Source organism: Sciurus vulgaris, assembly GCF_902686455.1.
Source record: "Sciurus vulgaris genome assembly, chromosome: 2".
Taxonomy (NCBI): Eukaryota; Metazoa; Chordata; class Mammalia; order Rodentia; family Sciuridae; genus Sciurus; species Sciurus vulgaris.
In genome coordinates, this window is record NC_136462.1 from 104,313,860 (window position 1) to 104,334,408 (window position 20,549).

The 20,549-nt window shown below is 33.9% G+C and overlaps 1 protein-coding gene across 2 annotated transcripts in view; it reads right to left on the reverse strand.

Annotated features, from left to right (window-relative positions):
• The window catches only part of RFX7 (regulatory factor X7), a 120,800-nt gene that overhangs the window by 33,455 nt on the left and 66,796 nt on the right, over positions 1–20,549 (reverse strand). For both annotated transcript variants that reach the window (XM_079129879.1, XM_079129878.1), the window contains exons 4-5: positions 4,976–5,058; positions 3,569–3,691 (exon numbers count right to left, since the gene is read on the reverse strand). In XM_079129879.1, the coding sequence (XP_078986005.1) occupies positions 3,569–3,691; positions 4,976–5,058 (206 nt within the window). The remainder of the gene's footprint in view (positions 1–3,568; positions 3,692–4,975; positions 5,059–20,549) is intronic.

Sequence of the window (20,549 nt, forward strand, 5' to 3'; positions counted from 1 at the left end):
AAACAGATGTTACATTAATCAACAATTATACATATAAAAAAACTTATCAATTATGCATATATGCTTAGACCTGACTTAGATTTTAGATAAAGTGTATTTGTATGTTATTTCACTCAAGAAAGCTCAATATTTTAAGTTCTTAAAGCAAATGTTTCCAGAATCTCTATTTCTGCCTTCCAAGTTCAACTGAGTTTAATTTACATTGATTAATGCAACAGAAATTGCAAACTTAGTAGGTAAACATGAAAGTATCTCATATACTACTAATTATACACAAACTAAAAAACGATTAAAGCATTTATATTCCTTACTAAAAAAAAAAAAAAAAAATTGGAGAGTATATTTATATACCAGGGAACACTATAGCCAAAGTTGTCAAGTTTACAAATCTCAATGTTTTGTGTTTCTACCCAATGTAAACCATCTCAACCAAAATGATATAAAAGGTAAGAATAAAGGAATGGACAAATATATCTATCAGATAAGACACCTAGAAAGGCTCACAAATACTGACACCAAAGAATTGAGGGCAAAATACATTAAATATGACATAGGATCATTTTTTTTGTTGACAAGAGGCAATATATATAATAAGCATATAAAATTAGGCATTTTTTTGAGTTAAACAGCCCTGAAATCTATAACGTACAACTCATTAAAAGTACTATCAAGGGGCTGGGATAGTGGTACAGTGCTTGCCTAGCATGTGTGAGGCACTGGGTTTGATTCTCAGCATGGTATACAAATAAATAAAGATTCATCAACAACTAATAAAAATATTTAAAAAATACTATCAAGAACTGTGAGAGAAGCATCCTTTTTGTCAGAGATAAGCACACTACTCATCCTCAACTGATTAAACAGAGAAGAAGGAATAAAGTATTTTCAGGTGTAGAATTTAGAGAATTTGAAAAATATGAGAAAGCATATGTAGTGGATGTTAATGAAATATACAGTGTGTGATATAAAGACAATGTCCAAAAACATTTATAAAACTGATAATTGGGCTTGGGCTGTAGCTCAGTGACAGAATACTTGCCTAGCACATGTGAGGCACTGGGTTCAGTCCTTAGCACTGCATAAAATAAATGAATAAAATAAAGACATTCTGTTCATCTACAAAAAAATTTTAAGAATTTGTTAAATAAAATGATTAATCTTTAAAAAAAACTGATAACTGTTAAGTAAACCTCAATGTTAAAAATCAGAAATTAAGCTATAGTCTCTGATCATAATATATAATCAGAAAGTAATAAGAAGCATGAAAAAGGGTAAAACAAATTTACTGAAGCACTTGAAAAGTTAAAAACAAAACACGTCTTACTAATTTTGAACAAAGAAATAAAAACGATACACACTACTAGAAAATAATGGTAACTGTGTAACAACTCAGACCTATGGGATACAATCAAAACTATAATCAGAGAAAAACTGGCAGATATAAATGTTCTTATCTTAAATGTGAAAGAATGAAAAGTAAGCATTCCATTTAAATAGTAAGAAAAAAACCCTAAGAAAACCAGGAAAAACAAAACTAAAGGCACCTAATAAATGGGAAAAAAAAGGATATTAAAACTTATATATCAATCCAATTTCCTTAAAAAACCCAAACACCAATAAGATAAACGACAGTTAAGTGAAATTTGAAAAATATGGGGGAGTGGGTGATGAATATAAATGTCGCAAACCAGAAATTAAAAAAGCATTTAACAGATATAGAAGATATTCTATTTATGAAAATAGTATATGTAGTCCAATTCTAATATGTTAAAAAGTATGAAATTAATCCTAGAAAGAAAACAAACTGCCAAAATTGTAAAAACCTAACCAGAAAAAGCAATATATTTTCAAAGAACTACTTCTAACAAAGGCTCCAGGCCTAAATGGGTTTTACGCAGTTGAGTTCTTTAAAACTTTCAAAAACAAGTACCAGGCTATATAAACTGTTACAGAGCACAGAAAATTAGGGACAGAGTTCCCAATTCTTTTTACAATGTCAGCCTAATCCTGACACCAAAACCTGACAAAGCGCACATGTGCACACACATGTACACAAAGAAAAAAATAATTATAGATCAAAATCACATGAAATCCTAAATAATATACTTGAATACAAAAATCAATAGCACAAAAGTGTACATCTTGACATGAGGGCATTTATTTTATGAATAAAAAAGAGTTCATATTAGATAATATCTTTATAAAGTAGCACTGCAAAATAATCACAGATACCAAAAAGAAGCTGGTGAATTTTAATATTCATTTCTCATAAAAATAAAATACAGTTTTGGTTAAGTATAAATGATGCATCATTAATATCAGAAAAGGACACAATACCTATCTTGTTAAAGTTGGAAGAAAATTCTATAGAATGTAATAAAATAAAGACAATGAAGAAGATTAACACAGGATAACCTAACAAAGTCAAAAGTTACAACTAAAAAAAAAAAAAGCAAAAACAAAAACAAACAAAAAAAAAACCTGAGTAAATGTCAACAAACAGATTTCCTATAAACCCAAACAAAGCAACATTAAAATAATAGGGAAATATATTTTTCATAATATAATAAAAAAATTCCCAAGGAGTAAACATAACAAGAAAAAAAAAGTGGACTTAATGGAAAGAAAATAAGGAAAACTTCACTGATGGGCATGAAAGAAAGACATAAATCAAGAAATATTTACAGCCTCAATTTTTCTAAAGTAAATTTTTATGGTTAATCATCTGAATCAAAATATTTGGGATTTTTGTTTCTAAAATTAGAAAAGTGACTCACAAATTCCTATGAAAAAAGTAACTGTTCAGAAAACAAACCTAGGAAAACTGTGAAAAAGACGGATACAGAGGAAAGACAGGTCTCTTGCCAGTTATTTCAACACGTAATGGCTGAAATACCTACATGGTATGATGCTGGCATAAGAACAGAGAACATAAAGAAAGAGGATTGTATCTAGGAGGCTCTAATGATGACAGTTATATTGATAATAGAGTCAACAGAGAAAAATTGGTAAAAGAGTTTGGTAAAAAATTTCAGGCAATTTTTATAATTTTAAAACTAAAAGAAACCTCATGCCTCTTCAATTGCTACATTTAATAGATGAAACAACTTACAAATTGAATAGCTAAAATACTTGTCTAAGTCATACAAGTTTTCTGACAGAATCTATTCTCTTCATTTTCAATAGGGTTTCCTCAACACATTACAAGAGTTTGCCTGATAGTCATAACTTTTTTCAGAATTAAAATTTGTTTCTTTTGAATTCATGCATATATGTATATTTCTTGTCATCCTTAAGAACTATAAAGGAATCCACTGACCTATGCCATTTTCCCTCTCCCCTTAGACATTCTGAAGAAATCTAGAAACATTCTTTTATTTGGTAATTTTGCCCTGTATTACATACTAACACAGAAGCTTAGAGCTGAAAGGAATCTTAGAGATTTCTAGTAGGAACGCCCATATATCAGCTTGATATTTATAACAAAAATAAAACAAATCACTGTAGCAACATACAGTGCTTAAACTCTTTAATATAGTACAGCATGCTGTATACATCTAATACTTACTTGTATTCATCATAGACTTCCTGTTTGGGCAGTGAAGTCTCAGGATGTTCTTCTAGGGTATTCCGAATCCAGGAAAAGGCATGCATTTGCTGTGCCCGACTAGATGACATGGCATTCTGATCACTAATCATAAAATAAAAACATGTTAAAGCTAAACTAGACAGCAATTCAATGATAATTTTTGAGCCAGACCTAAATGTTTCACTGAAGAACTGTGTGCAAACCAATAACAAATGACTAAACCAAACTTAGTACATAGAATAGATACCCAAATTGTTTACCTGTGGTTTCACAAGGTGGTGTCAAACTGAAATTACTACTCTAGTTTCATCCCTTCTATGGTTTTTGAAGGGTCATAGGTGGTGAAGTAATGACAATATAAGGTATTTGTTTGGGCCAAAATTACCTCTAATTTTGGATATTTGCTCACTTATTCATTTCAGTTACCTGTAAGAATAATTTATATAATTTCAAAGAAGATACTGAATGGAATTTTCATTCCATTTCTTTTCATGAAAAATTTTAGAGGAATAGATTATTGAGAATAACATGAATGAATGAATTTTGAGAAATATTTCAAAGGGTAGGAGGAAAAAAGTACTTCCATCCACAATTTGTAGATGAGACTTACAAATAAATTTAAAAAAATTTTTTAATTGTTCTTTTTAGTTATACATAATAGTAGAGTCTATTTTGACATATTTATACAAACATGGAATTTATCTTATTCTAATTAGGATCCCAATCTTGTGGATGTACATGATGTTGAGATTCACTGTATTATGTCAACTCATTCCACTGTCTTTCCTATTCCTATCCTGCCTCCCTTCACTTCATTCCCCTTTGTCTAATCCAATGAACTTCAACTTTTTCCTTGTGTCAGGATCGTATTTTTTCCATGTATCAGAGAACATTCAACCTTAACACTTAAATATTTTTAATGATGAAACTAAAGTAATACACTCCAATCACTTAAAGCAATTTACGCTTATCATAAATTCATTCTATACCAGTAATTTCTTTTACATTCTGTAATGTGCTTACCTGATAATACCTTAAAAATAAAACACAAAAACACCTCTTAAACTTTATTCTTCAAAATACTTTTCCATGTATTCTTTGCTTTTCTGCTCAATTTTCACAATTTCTGGGACTGCACAAATATATCCATCTGTCTATAAAACTTAACCCCAATTGCACTTCACAGTTGTACAAATCAATTAGTAGAAATTGCAGGTAAATACTTAACCAAATATTGAAGATTAAAGTGATCTGTCTTGCTATTCTGTTTTCTGATTATTTTAGGAATATTGTAAAACAATAACGGTCAGAATATACATAGCATGTCTAAATCCTAAAGATGTTCTATAAACAACCTAATTATAGTAAAGACAAGAATAGATATACCTTTTCTCTCCATTGCTGAGACCAGAAGGCAGCTGAAGGTAGAGGTAGAGTTTCTCTAGGTCTGTAAACTTCTCAACTTCTTGCTGATTACAAAGGAGTATAAAGAAATCGTTAAAAAAAAAAAGTTTGTTTTCCTCCCAACAAAATTCACTAACATCTATCCTTAAAAGACATTGACACTCTAAATTTAAACCTGATGAAAGTAATTGCCTGCCAATCAAAAAGAAATCTAGGCTTTTTCCCTCATCACCGAAATAATACAAATAAGTTAATACTTTCGTAGAATACAAAAAGTTAACAGAAAATGGTACTTCCTTATTAATTCTTAAAGGTACAAATAAAAGCATAGATCAATGTGCAGAGAAAAGTTTCTCATTTTTAATCACGTTTAAAAAAGGAAAGTTTTATAATATTGCAGGACAGGTACTAGACCAGAAGCCAAGAGAAACATTCATTAGTTTATCTAAACATGAACTTAACTGGCTATATGGCTCAGGCAAATTTTCCTTACAATTGTGAAATAGATAAAATGACTTCTAGGATCCTTTTCTAAATCTCAAACACCTAGGACTATGAAACTGCTGCTAACGCCGCCGCTATTATCTGTGGATGGAACCCAGGTTAAAACACTGAGATGAAACCAACAACCTTTTCAAGAGTATGAAGATATAACTATTTTTTGATTTGCAACAGTGGCTGCTACTTAGAGAACCTATTTGTAAGATTCTCTACTGCTACTGTTCTGCAACTATGTCATTCTATGTATAAATGTATCCTTTAAAATAATTTCTGCTTTCTCTTTTTTTTTTTTGGGTACTGAGGGTTAAACTCAGGGGACCTTGATCACTTAGCTACATCCCCAGCCCTATTTTCTATTTTTATTCAGAGACAGGGTATCACTGAGTTGCTTAGTGCTTCGCTTTTGCTGAGGTTGGCTTTGAACTTGTGATCCTCCTGTCTCAGTCTCCTGAGCCACTTGGGATTACAGGCGTGCAACACTGTGCCCAACATATGCATTGTTTTTTTACAGCTTTGTTTCCCAGATGAGTTTGTCACATAATAGCTTCAAATGTGCCATAAATCCTATTTCAATAAAAATATCCAGAATATAATTTTGGTAGCTTAATTCAAGTAAAACTCCACTGCAACAGAAAAGATGGACAGATTACTAGCATTTCTGGTGACAGAATTTATTCTTAATAAAGCCCAGCTTTATTAAAACTCTCTGTAAGAGTTTTTCTCATCAAAATTTACCCATAATAGTTTAAGTCTCAGAATTCAAGGAGTGATTCAATCTATCAATTATATGCAAATTACTCCTAAATCTATATTTTCTCATAGCTTTTTAAAATCTATTCTGTTTAGATATATATGATAGTAGAATGTACTTTGACAAACATACGAGGAGTATAATGTATTCTAATTAGGATCCCATTCTTGTGGCTGAACATGATGTGAAGATACACTGGTTGTGTATTTATTTATGAACGTAGGAAAGTTATGTCTGATTCATTCTACTGTCTTTCCTATTCCCATCCTCCCTCCATTCCCTTCAATACCCTTTTTCTAATTCAATAAACTTTTATTCTCCCCTCCCTCCCCTTATTATGTGTAAGCATCCACATATCAGAAAGAACATTTGGCCTTTGGTTTTTTGGGATTGACTTATTTCACTTAGCATGATGGTCTCCAGTTCCATTCATTTTAATGCCATCATCTATGAATATTTTCCAATTAGCTTTGCTCCAAAACTAGTAGATTTACCAGCATACCCTATATAGCTCTCCCAAAGAAAACAAACATACCAGATGCATTCCCTTCTTAAGTGTTAACATCACTTTTCTCTAAGTCCTAGAGTATTTAATTTGCTTTCTGTTATATTTCACAAATTATATAAGATAACTCTGAACACATATTGTATATCATGGATCTGACAAAGACTGAACACAGCACAACACAGATGAACAACACAACAAAGTTCCTGCCCTTAAGGCCTTACAATGATACTTACATTACTAAAACATCTAACTAGCTAGTTTCCTTGCTTCCAACCTCTTCTCATTGAAATCTGTCTTAAATGTGGTTCCTACAATACTTTTTGTCATATACTATGAACTCTTGCCACTTAATTCCAACAATAACTAGTGTATTAAATTCAAGAAGGCTATGTTATAATAAAATGTTATTATGAGCAAAGTCTGAGAAAATGTAATAACATGATTTCTGATAACTAAGAATAAAAATATACTGCTGGCAAAAGTTGGAATTCTATATAATTTTCAAGTTTTATGTACACTGGAGAAAAGAATAGAGAAGAAAACCCAGAATAGGGAAGAAATTTCAGAAGATATTCCAAATTAGGATAAAGAACCAGAGATGATTTAAAGGAGGATATAAAAAGTAGCTTTGAAAAAGATTAAACTTGGTGTCCTATTATTATTTTTTTACTACTTCAATAAGAACTTGTAAATATTCTACTACCATTTCATTTGCTATTTGAGGTTCAACATAGAAGAAATAATTCAAACAGTAGCACTAAAACTTGTAATATAAAATTTCTACGAAGCAAACAGGAACAAAATGACCCAAGTATGTACTGATGGCATTCTAGTCCAGAAAGGCTGAGTTCCCCACAATGATTTCTGATTTGGGGCATACTGTGTCATCCACTGCTAATCACTGGCTTCTAAAACAATGCTGGCTGGACTAGGTGAAGACTTTAACCTTGCTTGATTCTCTAGGCAAGAGTATCATGCACCAAGTGCAGTCGACAGCAGATTATTTGATATGCTTTGTAAAAATTTAAATGTAACAATAAAAGTTTAATATTCCATCTGATTTACTGATTGTCAAAAAGAAATATTTTTGGCTGAATTTGTGAAATGAAGGGTAATGGTGCTCTACTTTAAGAGCACTACAGAACAGACCAACTCATAAACTTCTAAAAATTATAAAATTTTGAAAATCAGCTATAAAAAAGGAATACAGTACTGATACATACAATAATACGTAGGTACCCTGAAAACACACTACGTGAAAGAAGCCAGATGTAAGGGACCACATATTGTATGATTCTAGATGAGATATCCAGAATAGGCAAATCTATAGAGAAGGTAGAACAGTGGTTGCCAGAGGCTTGAGGGGAGGAAGAAATGATGCTTAAAGGGAGATGAGAATATTTTGGAATTAAACTAGGTGGTAGCTGCAAAACATTTTGAATGTACTAAATATGACCAATGCTAAATTTTATGTTATGAGTAATTCACAATAAAAACATTTATGACATACATCAACATGCCTACATCCCTTGTCTTAAAAGTTTTCATTTTCTTGAGTTGAAGTTATATTTTCAAAGCAAAGATATAAAAGAAAAGATTTCAAGTTTAAAGGGAACCTCAAATATCTGCTAGTCTATTGAACAAGCTAAAGTGATAATTGTGTACAAAAAAATGACAGGCTAGGAAAAGGGCTCTTCCCTGTAATCACCAAAGCTTTCATCCACACGTGTTCAGAACAGTACTTATTTTGAAATTTCAAATGACGTTAACACCAAGAGTATATTTACACTTATCACCAATGGGACATGGGCTAAAAAAGGTTGACAAGCCACAGTTTAGAAAGTATACAGCCTTGTTGTTCCCTTCTACTATAACTTAAAAAACCAACTAGTTAAAAATTCAACTCTAGTAAGTTTCTACACATGATCCTACAATATACCTGTTCGTTTCTCCACTTTGGACCATAGTATTTACTCAGGAAAGTGTTCAGTTTATACTCAATTATGCTTTCTAGTATCTAGTCATACTTTCCCACTCAATTAGATTAAAGGCCTGTTTTGTCCAATTTTGATCCCCCTTTGAGGCAGATCCTGAAAGGCAAGATAGAGCTAGAGAGCAACATTTCAATATTTTAATACCCTATTTATTTTTAAAAAATCAAACCACAAGTGTTAAAAGAAGCAGAGAAAGGTATTTGAGTAACACTATTCATTTTAAAGGATGCAAACTTGTTTTTGTTTTTGGTACCAGGGATTGAACTCAGGTATACTTGACCACTAAGCCACATCCCCAGTTCTGTTTTGTATTTTATTTAGAGACAAGGTCTCACTGAGCTTAGCACCCAGATTTTGCTGAGACTGGCTTTGAACTCACGATCCTCCTGCCTCAGCCTCCTACACTGCTGGGATTATAGGCATGTGCCACCAAGCCCAGCAGATATGCAAACTTTTTGTCATTCATCTTTCTTTGACTTTATTTTTTAAAATAGCATATACAACAAACAGTATTCTATGGAACAAAAGCAGTTTGTTCATTTCTCTACTGAAAGACAATTATGACAAAGTTGCACTATTTCAAATAGTGCTGCAATGAAAATCCTTAGTGTGAAAATTCTTAGTGTGTCCTTGTATAAAAGATTTTGTGTAAATTATGTACCTAAATGTAGAAATAATGGGTCATAAAGGTTGCATATCTTCAACCTTATTATTTTTGAACTTCTTAAAACTTTTATAGGCATAAAAAGTTTCTCACTGTTTTATTATATTTCTCTGATGGATGATAAGGCTGACTTTTTTCATGTTATTTATCATTTGAGTTTTAACAGAGTAGCTTTCAAATTCCAGCTTGCATCATAATCCTGCTTGATAAAACAAGGACTGTAGGGCCCTACCTCCAGATTTTCTTAGTCAGTAGAACTGAAGTGAGGGCCTGAGAACCTGAATTTCTAACAAGTTTTCAGGTGATACTCTTGTTAGCCAGAGGATCACATTTCAAAGAACACTGTTTACATAACTGCCCTTTCTGATTTTTTGCACATTTAAAATTGGGGATATTTATCATGTACACTAATCCTCTAGTGGTTACACGTGCTGTTAATATCTTCTCCTAGTTGTTGGTTACCAATTCATTTTGGAGTCTTTTGACACAGATAAGTTCTTTTCATTTCTAGGCAATCAAATACATCAATCTCTTCATTTATAATTTGAGATTTTTGTGTTTTGTCTTTGAAATCTTTCCCTATTGTGGTGTTATAAAGATATTATCTTTTTATTTAGGTTTGAAAATTTTATTTTTCATACTTAGTGCTTTAATTCCTCTGGAGTTTATTTACTTATTTTTGGTAAGGTATAAAGTAGGAGCCTAATTAAATTTTCCCCACTAGTTTTGCTGTTTCAGTTTTCATTCATTTAACATTTCACTCTCTTCCTAAAGATATTTCATGCCACATCTATCATAGGATTCTTCTTTATTACAGGATAAAACGAATGCCATTTTTACTTTAAACATTTAAAAACGTCTTCCTCTGAGGTGGGATTTAATTTAGGAAAAAAGCCAAAAATTTATCCTTAAATGAAAAGTGTATGATTCATTGACTCTTCTACAGAATGTCACAGAGAATTTTCATAAGGGATAGTATGCTAAAATCGGCATACTATATTGATACAGCCACTTCAGTGTTTATAGTAGATTAAGAAATTGTGTACATATAAATATGTATAATTAATAATGTACACACACACACACACATTAAGTTTTACTCAGTCATTAAGAATGAAATTATGGTACTGGCCAGTAAATGGATGGAAATGGACATCATGTTAAGTGAAATCAGTCAGACTCAGAAAATCAAGGGTTGAATGTTCTCTCTCATATGTGGAAGCTAAAGCAAAAGCAAGGTGTAAAAAGAGGAGTGTCAAATATCATAAGGATAGAGTTGGAAAATCAGAGTAGTAAAAGGAGACTGAGGGGAGGAAGGGATAGGAAAGGGGAAGAAATGTGAAATGAATTTGACAAAATTACACCATGTGCATGTATAAATATACTATAGTGATTCCATCTTTATGTATCTCTATAAAGTGCCAATTAAAAATAAATAACTAAAATAAATGGAAGACCAGTAGAGGGAGAAAAGGGGAGGGAGAAGAGGAGGGAAAGAGAAGGCACTGGGGACTGAAAAGGAGCAAATTAAATTCTAATGTATGATTATGCCAAAATGAATTCAACTATTATATATAATACACTAATAAAAGCATTTAAAAAATACAGGAACTTTGTATGTATACATGAAAATAAAACAGATGAACGAAGCAGCTGCTACTTAAACTCAATTGACTCTTTGAATTCTCAAGCTGTAGGATACAGTGTTAAAGTGTAGAGTATAGAATCAGAAGATGTGGATCTGAGCTCCAGATCTGCCAATAGCTTTGTGATATCAGGCAATCTGCTCAAGCTGCATTATCAGTTTTCAAAGTTGGAACAGTGATAAAATGCCTGTAAAATTTTTGTAATTAATAATGTTATTATTTTTAAATATATAATTACTTAAAATAAGATATAATTCAAATTCCATCAAGTATAGAATCTTTTATATAAAAAAGGTATGTCTTCTTAAAATTTTATTTTTAACTGACAAGCAACCATATACACTTATGGGATATAATTTGATTTTTTGATATATGTTTATAGTATGGAATAAGTAAATAAGACTAACAAATCTAAAATGTACTCTTAGCAATTTTGAGATATATATTACTTTTAATATATATCTATCTGTGTAATATATAGTCGGCATTCTGTGCAATATATCACTAAAGTTTATTCCTCCTAATTGAAATTTTGTACCCTTTGATCAACATTTCTCCTTTCCCTATCAACCTCCTTCCCCAGGCTCTAGTAATTATTATTCTGCAGTCTACTTCTATAAGTTTAACCTTTTAAAATTCCACATATAGAGGAGATCATGCAGTATTTGTCTTTCTGTGCCTGGTTACACTAACATCCTCCAGGCTCAACCATGGTATCAAGAATGACAGTATTTTCCCCTTTTAAGGCTGAATAGCATCCCACTATTTACGTCCCATGTTTTGTTTCTCTATTCATCTGATGATGGACACCTAGGTTGCTTCTGTATCTTTGTAAACAATGATTCAATGAACATGGGAGTAAGGTATCTTTATTTTTTTTAATTGGTGCATTATAATTACACATAATAGTGGGATTCATTATGCCATATTCATACATGCACATACCATGATTTGATCACTCATTTCCCCCTTCCTTTACCTTCTCTTCCCTAATCTTTTTACTTATCTCCCTTCTAGTATTATTATTTTAATTACTGCATTATAATTATGTTTTTTATTTATTTATTTTTTATTTTTTTTTTTCTCGCTGTTTGTTATTCTTTATTTAAATTCGGGGGGGGGGGGTCTCGTTTCCCAGAAGAAAAGAGTGGGGAGAAAAGGAAAAGGAAAAGGGGGGGGGGGAGGGAGGGAGGGAGGGAGAGAGAGAGAGAGAGGTGTCTCATTGGAAGGGTCTCTGGGACTCCCTCCTATTCCATGGTTTTCCTCGAAGATCCTTCACGAATGCTCCCCCTCCACTTTGAGACGAACAGATGTGTCCTACTACAGGCTTGACATTTGGCAGCGGTGCAGGAGAAAAACGTTCCACTTCTTCAACACCATCACCTATTCATGCCACGCCTTTGCAGAAGGAAGGACAGAGAGCCGAATGTCCTGGCATTCCAAGCCGGCTGAGAGAGGAGGATGTCAAGTTCGATGTCAGCATGAGCAATTGTCTCTTAACGGTTTCACGCCCTCTTGAACTCTCTCTTCAAAGTTCTTTTCAACTTTCCCTTACGGTACTTGTTGACTATCGGTCTCGTGCCGGTATTTAGCCTTAGATGGAGTTTACCACCCGCTTTGGGCTGCATTCCCAAGCAACCCGACTCCGGGAAGACCCGGGCCCGGCGCGCCGGGGGCCGCTACGGACCTCACACCGTCCACGGGCTGGGCCTCGATCAGAAGGACTTGGGCCCCCCACGAGCGGCGCCGGGGAGTGGGTCTTCCGTACCCCACATTTCCCGCGCCCCACCGAGGGGCGGGGATTCGGCGCTGGGCTCTTCCCTGTTCACTCGCCGTTACTATAATTATGTTTTCTTTATCTGAAAAAATTAAGGAAGTACTTATCCTGTTGACCTCCACTAACTTGGGAGGTACATCAAAAGGAGAAGGTTCTTAGATCTTGCATGTGGGCATCAGAGTTGGTTGCCAAGACAATGTTCTAGCAACCCTAACCTTCCTTAGGATGAGTGCGGAAAAAGGTGAATATTAATCTTCCTGAGTCATCAACATGCTGTCAAACTTAGTATCTGAGACAACAGTTGTGCTACTAAACAGAAAGGAATTAATACATGCAGCATAGGACAGAAATTAAAAGGGTTTTCCAGGTTGGGCTTGTTAACAAAATGTGAAAATTTTCTGTTTTCTGTCATAAAGAAATAATAACTGAAACAATATACTAAGTTAATTTTTGGTTGTGCCTATTGTCTCTTCAAGTTATCTGCTTCTAAACTGTTATTATGTATCAGATGGATTGCAGAGAACCAAGTAGGATTTTGAATTGTCTTAATACTAGAACTCAAAGACCTTAAAATATGTTCTCATTATTTATTGGTACAGGGTCTAGTTAAAAAGTAGTCTAAATGTTCTAGGGAACATCTTGAAAAGTGAAGCAACAGATTTAAGCCACAACTGCTCAAATGTTAATAAAAAGTGATTCTTCCTGTTTTTTCTCTGTAGTGATGTGTTTCCTGTTTTGTTTGAGAATCTTTCCTCTGAGGTGTTGGTCTGTTTTTTCTTTTATTATCCCTTTTTCTTTCTTTCTTTTTTTTTTTTTTTTTAAATTCACAGAACCGGGGAAGAGCATAATAATGACAACTGAGGGATTTCATGGAAATTTTTGGTGGTGAAATTGAGTCAGTACCTTAATTTCTAGAAGCAGTACTATTGAGACTTATAAACACCTTTCAAACAACTGGCCAGGAGGACAATTACTGAGTTATGACGGAAGATGAGTAACCAGGATGTCATGTACATAATTAGTCTATTAAACTTTACTTTTCAAACTGGTATCAATAAAATGTTTTTAGAAATGTATTAACTTTGTATTTAGAAGAGTCAGTTTAAGATCCAGAAAACTAAATTATCCAGTCTGCTTCTTCAATTATGTTTGAAGGGAAAATAAATACAATGAGAGGATAAGCATGCTTGAATCTGTCTATCCTTGATTTGTAAATGACAAAAATAAAACCTGAAAACAATTCTAATTCTCCCCCTAGGTGGTATGATTCAAGAGCACAGTTCCATTCTTCACCAGCATCAGTGACAAAAAAACCAAAAAGGAGAAACAGTCTTCTATAGATCTTTTAAATTTATGGAAACAACATACCTGATGTTATATTCTCTCAGGCCCCAGCAATTGTTCTACAAGATTGACTAAGGAAGATAGAGAAAGCTAGGTCAAGGTATGAGGGCTCCATTTTCTATGACTATTGCTTAGAATTCTCCATTTTCAGTTTCTTAACTTGTTATAAGAACCATGGTGGGTGGCCAGAGCATGTCATTTTTGTTTGAGGACTACCTACTATAAACAATGTCAAAAGAAATTGTTTTTCTTGCTGGGCAAGGTGGTGGATGCTTGTAATCCCAGTGATTCAGGAGGCTGAAGCAGGAGAATTGCAAGTTTGAGGTCAGCTTCCACAACTTAGCAAAGCCTTAAGCAACTTTGTTAAGACCCTGTCTCAAAAATAAACAAATAAAAAGGGCTGGGATACAGCTCAGTGGTAAAGCACCCCTGGCTTCAATTCCCAGTACCTCCCCCAACAAATTTGTTTTTCTTTTTATATCTTTATTTTATTGATTTAGGCAAGCACTCTAAACAACTGCAGCTCCCAAAATTTATCTTTAAATTCTCAGTCCTAGAAAATATAAATCAAATCACATTTTATTGTATTTGATAATTATGAGAATTTACCTTTCTATTTATAAATCTACTGAATTAGGTGTAAAATGAAAGTGATTTAATTCTGTTAAAAATGTTCTGCTCTGAGATAACTAATATAATCCTAGTCAATATGAAAGATACCAGGTACTAGGGGACAGTGAAGGAAAAATGAACCATGGCTAAGAAGCAGAACCCCCAAATTTGTTCTTCACTCAAGTCTGCTGGGTGACCTGAGAATCTACAGTCATCTGAAAACAAACTAAAAAACAAAACAAAAAACTCCTTCAACTTGCCTAAACTACAATTAAGCCTGGCAAATCCTTGAGGAGCTGAAAGGTTAGCACTGGCCAAAGCACATTTCAAGATATTTATGAGTGGATTCTGTGTATAATATTGTGAAGGTTCTGTACATAAAATTAAGAACACATTACATTAAGAAAGAACATTAAGAGATTTGCCAAGGACATTCACTGTATTTAAACAATGCTGAGAGAGGGTAAGGGAAGAATGGAGGAAGAATGGGTTGTGTAGAGGGAAAAGGAGGGGTAGGAAGGGGGCAGAGGGAAGGTAAGATAATGGAATGAGACAAATATCTTTACCCTATGTACACATATGATTACACAAATGTGTGACTCTACTTCATGTACAACCAGAGAAATGAAAAGCTGTACCCCATTTGCGTACAAACAAAAAACAATGCTTATTTTTATGAATGTGCTCTAAGGTATACTTCGGTTTCCTTAGCTATTTATATTTGCCTGTTCAATACTTCTTTAAAAATTGAGTTCATAAGTTGATGGTAATAAAAGATAAATACAAGAAAGAAACACCATAAGGAATTTCTTAAAGTGACCATCTTGCAACATTTCTCTGCATCATTCAGGTGAAGCAAAAGATAGTACTGTTGTTTCTATATGCTATTTTAAAAGACCCCAGGGTTCTACTAAGTTGGGGATGGGGTGGAGGCATTAGCAAGAAAAATAAGGCTTAATCTTTTTAGTCACTATGTTTTTAACTTTTTCAGCATGAAAACAAAGGCCCAACAGCCCAACAACCATTATGCTTCCAAAAAAACTGAATTTCTACTTGTTTTTTCAAGACTGCAAAGCTACAGCGTTAACAAAGATGTAGGCCACAGTGAGGAAAAGTTAGTTCTTTAATATGTCTCTCTGTTCCTAGTAACTGTTCCTTCTTTTCTCCCCTAATTGAATTTTTGTAAGTTTGAAATTATTTTAAATACAAAGGTAGAAGAATTAAAATACTATAAAAATTAGTTTTCTATCAGAGCACTTTGTATATTGTATCATGCATTAAATCTATAAAGATATTAAATGAAAACTGAATTTCTTCCAGGTAATGGTGAGAGATTACACCACACACACACACCCCATGTCATTATTTCTCTTTAAGACAATAAAATGAGGAATGAGGATGTACCTCAATGGTAGAGCCCTTGCCTAGCATACAAGAGGCCCTGGGTTCAACTCCCAGCATGACCCACTATGTGCCCCATAGAAGAAAAGAAGAAGAAGAAGAAGAAAAAAAAAACAAAAACAAAAACAAAAAAACCCCCAAAACCCTGAAAGCTACCTGACAATGGGACTTCTCTAATTATGGAAGAAAAAAGTTATCAGAACTCATGATTTGGGCCTTAGTGGCAACTTAATCTACCTAAATCCCTAATAGGAGCAACCCCCAAAACATTAATAACTGTTTTCCTCCCAGACTAAGGGAGGACAAAATAACTGAAGTGCTTAATGTAAAAGAAGAAAAAATAAAAGACTGAGGATCCTGCAAACTGGCATGGCCTTATACAAATTGTCTCTTTTTATGATAAAAACAAAACAAAACAAAACAAAACCTGCTACTTAAATCTGCTCCTTTGCCAAATTTCTCCCACTCAAGTAAATTCTATACAAAGTTTGCTCTTCACTTTTAAAATTACTGAGTGATGGAACATTAAAACTTAGATTTTGAGATTTCTTCATAAACAATAACCCTCAGTGTCATATCAAAAGATAAATCTTGTCTTCTACTCATAAGGCCTTTACAAGCCATGATATATTTTAATGAGATATTCCATAAGAAATTTTTAGTATCAATAAAGTCCGGGTCAGGGCTGGGGTTGTGGCTCAGTGGTAGAGTGCTTGCCTAGCATGTGTGAGTCACTGGGTTCGATTATCAGCACCACATATAAATAAATCAACAAAATAAAGGTCTATCAATATTAAAAAAAATAAATAAAGTCTGGGTCAATAAATTGACCTTGGTCACCATTCAGCATTCAGTATGGTAAGTATCTGAGGTGAAAAAAGTATACTTTCTCCTGTGAAGGAGAAAAAGGAGGTAGGGAATCTTTTCAAATCGCACACACTTCAAACATACCCCCTCAAAAATGTATTATCTCCCTCCAGGGGTAGACGGATATGAGGTATGCCTTTTCTTAAGAATCACTTCTTGAATAAGCTATTCAAATTTATTTCTAGAAGTATGTCATCTCTTGTAGAAGTCCCCATTCTAATATTAGTCTGATTCCCAGGAAGTGGATATCCTAAATTCTCATGTTCTAGACAGTTCTGTCACTTCAGCAGTAGGCACAGTAAGACTGACTTTCGATTTAAAATACTAATGAGGAGACACTTGGAAAGTTTAAAAATTAAATGAGATTATTCACAAATTCATCAAGCATTGAGTAGTCACTATAGGCACTACCTTAAATTTTATTAAGAGGGAGACAGACAATAAACAAACCTTTAAAGTAAAACATGTTAGGTGATGACAATGAATGCTATAAATACAAAGTGTTGGGAGGGGGATAATTTAAACTAATATAGCTAAACAAAGTCTCACTGCAAAGGGAGAAGGCAAAATGTTTTGTTCAGTGGCTGACCTACATCAGAGACTTTCAAGAGTTATTTTTTTTTTTGGATAATTTTTGTTTTCTGTTTTCTGGCTGTTATAATGGCCAGTTGAGACAAGAACTGACTGTAAAGAATAAACATTACTAAAAGACAAAAATAGAGGCTTTCTTTCCACTATTTGTTCTTCTATAGACTATTATGGCTCCCCCAACTCTGAAGGATGGCTTTTGGAAGAACCTTGCCCACAAAGGATCTAACATAGCAAGTAAGTAAAGCAGAACATAAGTAAAAAAAAAAATGTGTTGGGGACTGAGAAGACTGGACAATGCATGTCAAGTCTGAAAGGTATAACTGCCACTTAGGTTCAACTGCTGTTGTGTGGAAATAAGGTCTCAAGTATTCTCAAATTTTAAGAGAACCCAGACACTGTCAGGAGCAGCAAAGGAGTGATGGTCTTTGAACAGCCCAGGGACAGAGGAGACGCCCCTCTGGAGAACTCTCCAATGGAGACCGCCCAGTTGTATGGTGACAACCCTGTTCAAAGGAAAATTCCTTGCTAGCCAAGGAATTTTATCATTTCATAATGGGTGCAAATGCTAACTGCCTGGAGGTAGAGAATGATGGTGCAGACTGGTAAGTTCTAATTGGGCTGAACCTTCAACTTCAGTTTTGTTTATCTTGAAGAAACTTTCTCACAATAAATACTGACATTTAAACCTATATAATAAACGTGCAGAGTGTGCTTATAGTCAGTTTTCCTCCACCGGAGGCAGGCTAAACCACTGTGCCCTGACTTTTTCTCTACTTTTGTCTGTCTTTTCTTAATCCCCCTCATAGCCCGGGCTATGTAGCCCAGAATAAACTGTTATGCAGGATGTGACAAGACACCTAATTTTTTCTATTGAACTCTGCCAATTTTCAGATACAACAACCAATCACTGTGGGCTAAACAGTACACCTCTGTGGAAGAGATATAGCCGATGGTTCTTCAATTTAGCCCCTCTGAATTATCTATAGGGTCATAAAGAGGATTCATTCCAGTGCCATAAGCACTAGGCTTCTTAATTTCCTGGACCAGGCCTTTTTTTGTTATTATCATCCACTTCATATCTAAGCAACCATATGTTTTAAAATTGAGGATCTCTAGAATAAACAGTACTGAGGTAGGGAGTAAGCCATACCAAGGAGATATCATAAGCCAAGATGAAATGATACTAGGAACCTTATACCCCACAAAGTACTCTCTATTGCAGTGTCCTAGTTATTACCTTGGTGAGAACCCAAGTACTACTGATAACTTCCACACAGATAACTATGATAAATGAATGTAATTGGTATAGACAGAGGGCTTGTGTTGCCTTCCTCTGCCAGTTTCTAACTTATCATATGCTAACTTGAATTTTTCACATGGGGTAGTTAGTAACTATGTGATTCTCTTTATAGGATTTAGATTATGTAATGTACAACTCATGTGTGATCAGAAAGTTGGTTTGTAAGGTTTACCTACTTAATAGGCTTTGGTGCCCACTAAATGGGTAAATTCTTAGCGAACACTGTTTAGGCTATTATTTTTGTTAACTTCTCTGGGGGGGGGGGCACTATGCCAGTAGGAATGGAAGTGGGAGGCAGACAGCAGTCTCTAAAGGATTAACCAATATTCGGAAATGAAGATATGACGACACAGATTGTCATATTCCAATGCAAGAGTACCCCACTGAGAGTTCCCTTCTGTAGGGAACCTGCCTCCCTACTCAATTATCCAAATGACAGCATCTGTCACCTAGTTTTAGGAAATAATACTTTCCCTAGTCGTCCAGAAGGAACAGGCATTTTGACAACCCTATAACATTTTTCAATTTCTCCTCCTATTATAGTTCTAGAAAATCTTGTCAACTATCATGACCAAACCTTAGTAAAGCCAACCTACGTTAGAAAGTTTTTGGACCCATCTGTAGAAAGCAACTCATTCAACATGTGAGTTTTTATAACAGGTGAGTTTTAGTTGGTCTTCTAGGTGCTGAGCATAAGCATACTCTGTAAAGATGCTACTTTATTAAACTATGTTAAGCCACCAAAAAGGGGTAATGTTGAATGAATGTTTGAAACCTAGAAGTAGCTGGCAACATGTTTTAAGATATAATACAATATGATATGATCCAATACAATACAACCTTCTCAGAGTCCTCTCTTATAACATTGGCTGGTTACAGTACCCTTGAAGTAAGATAATATATTCCCAGAAGGTATAAAATAAAGTCTTAAATGAATTTAAAATATTCCCCTATTCCTGGATTTAAGCCTTTTATCTCTCCAGTTGGTGGGAAAAAAGTAAATACAAGTTGTCTATTCTAATCTCTATAATCTTACTAGGATTGTTGTTGAATTATCTAATCCATGAGACAGAAATCTTTTTCTTTTATCAGCTGATTTCCTGGCAAGCTGAATGTTGTTTTAATGTTTACATTAGCACTTGCTAAAGGGAATCAAAATACATAATTCTTTTCATTTTAATTTTTCTAATAATTCCAAAGCAGAACTAGTCAATTTAAGGGACCTGAACATTAAAGCTAGTGAAATGATTGCTTCCTGGTAGTATACACAACTAGAAGGCAGGAAGTTCTCAATATCCTGTTAGTTCTGAATGACAATATATGGCAAACAATTTCTTTTTATTCTAGAAGCTTGCCCTATAGACTTTACCAACTTTTCTAAATGGAATATCCCAATATAATAGCTTCATGAGCAAAAAAGAGGCGGAGGATTTCAGAGAAACAAAAGTTTAGAATACTCTGAATACTTAAGATTCATAATATAGAGCAGCTGACATAGCTTTTAAGACATCTTTTAATCCACAGTTCATGAAACATATTTGACTAATGAACTATTTTTTGCAGAATGTATTAACATCCTGTGGCTTTACTATTCTGACAA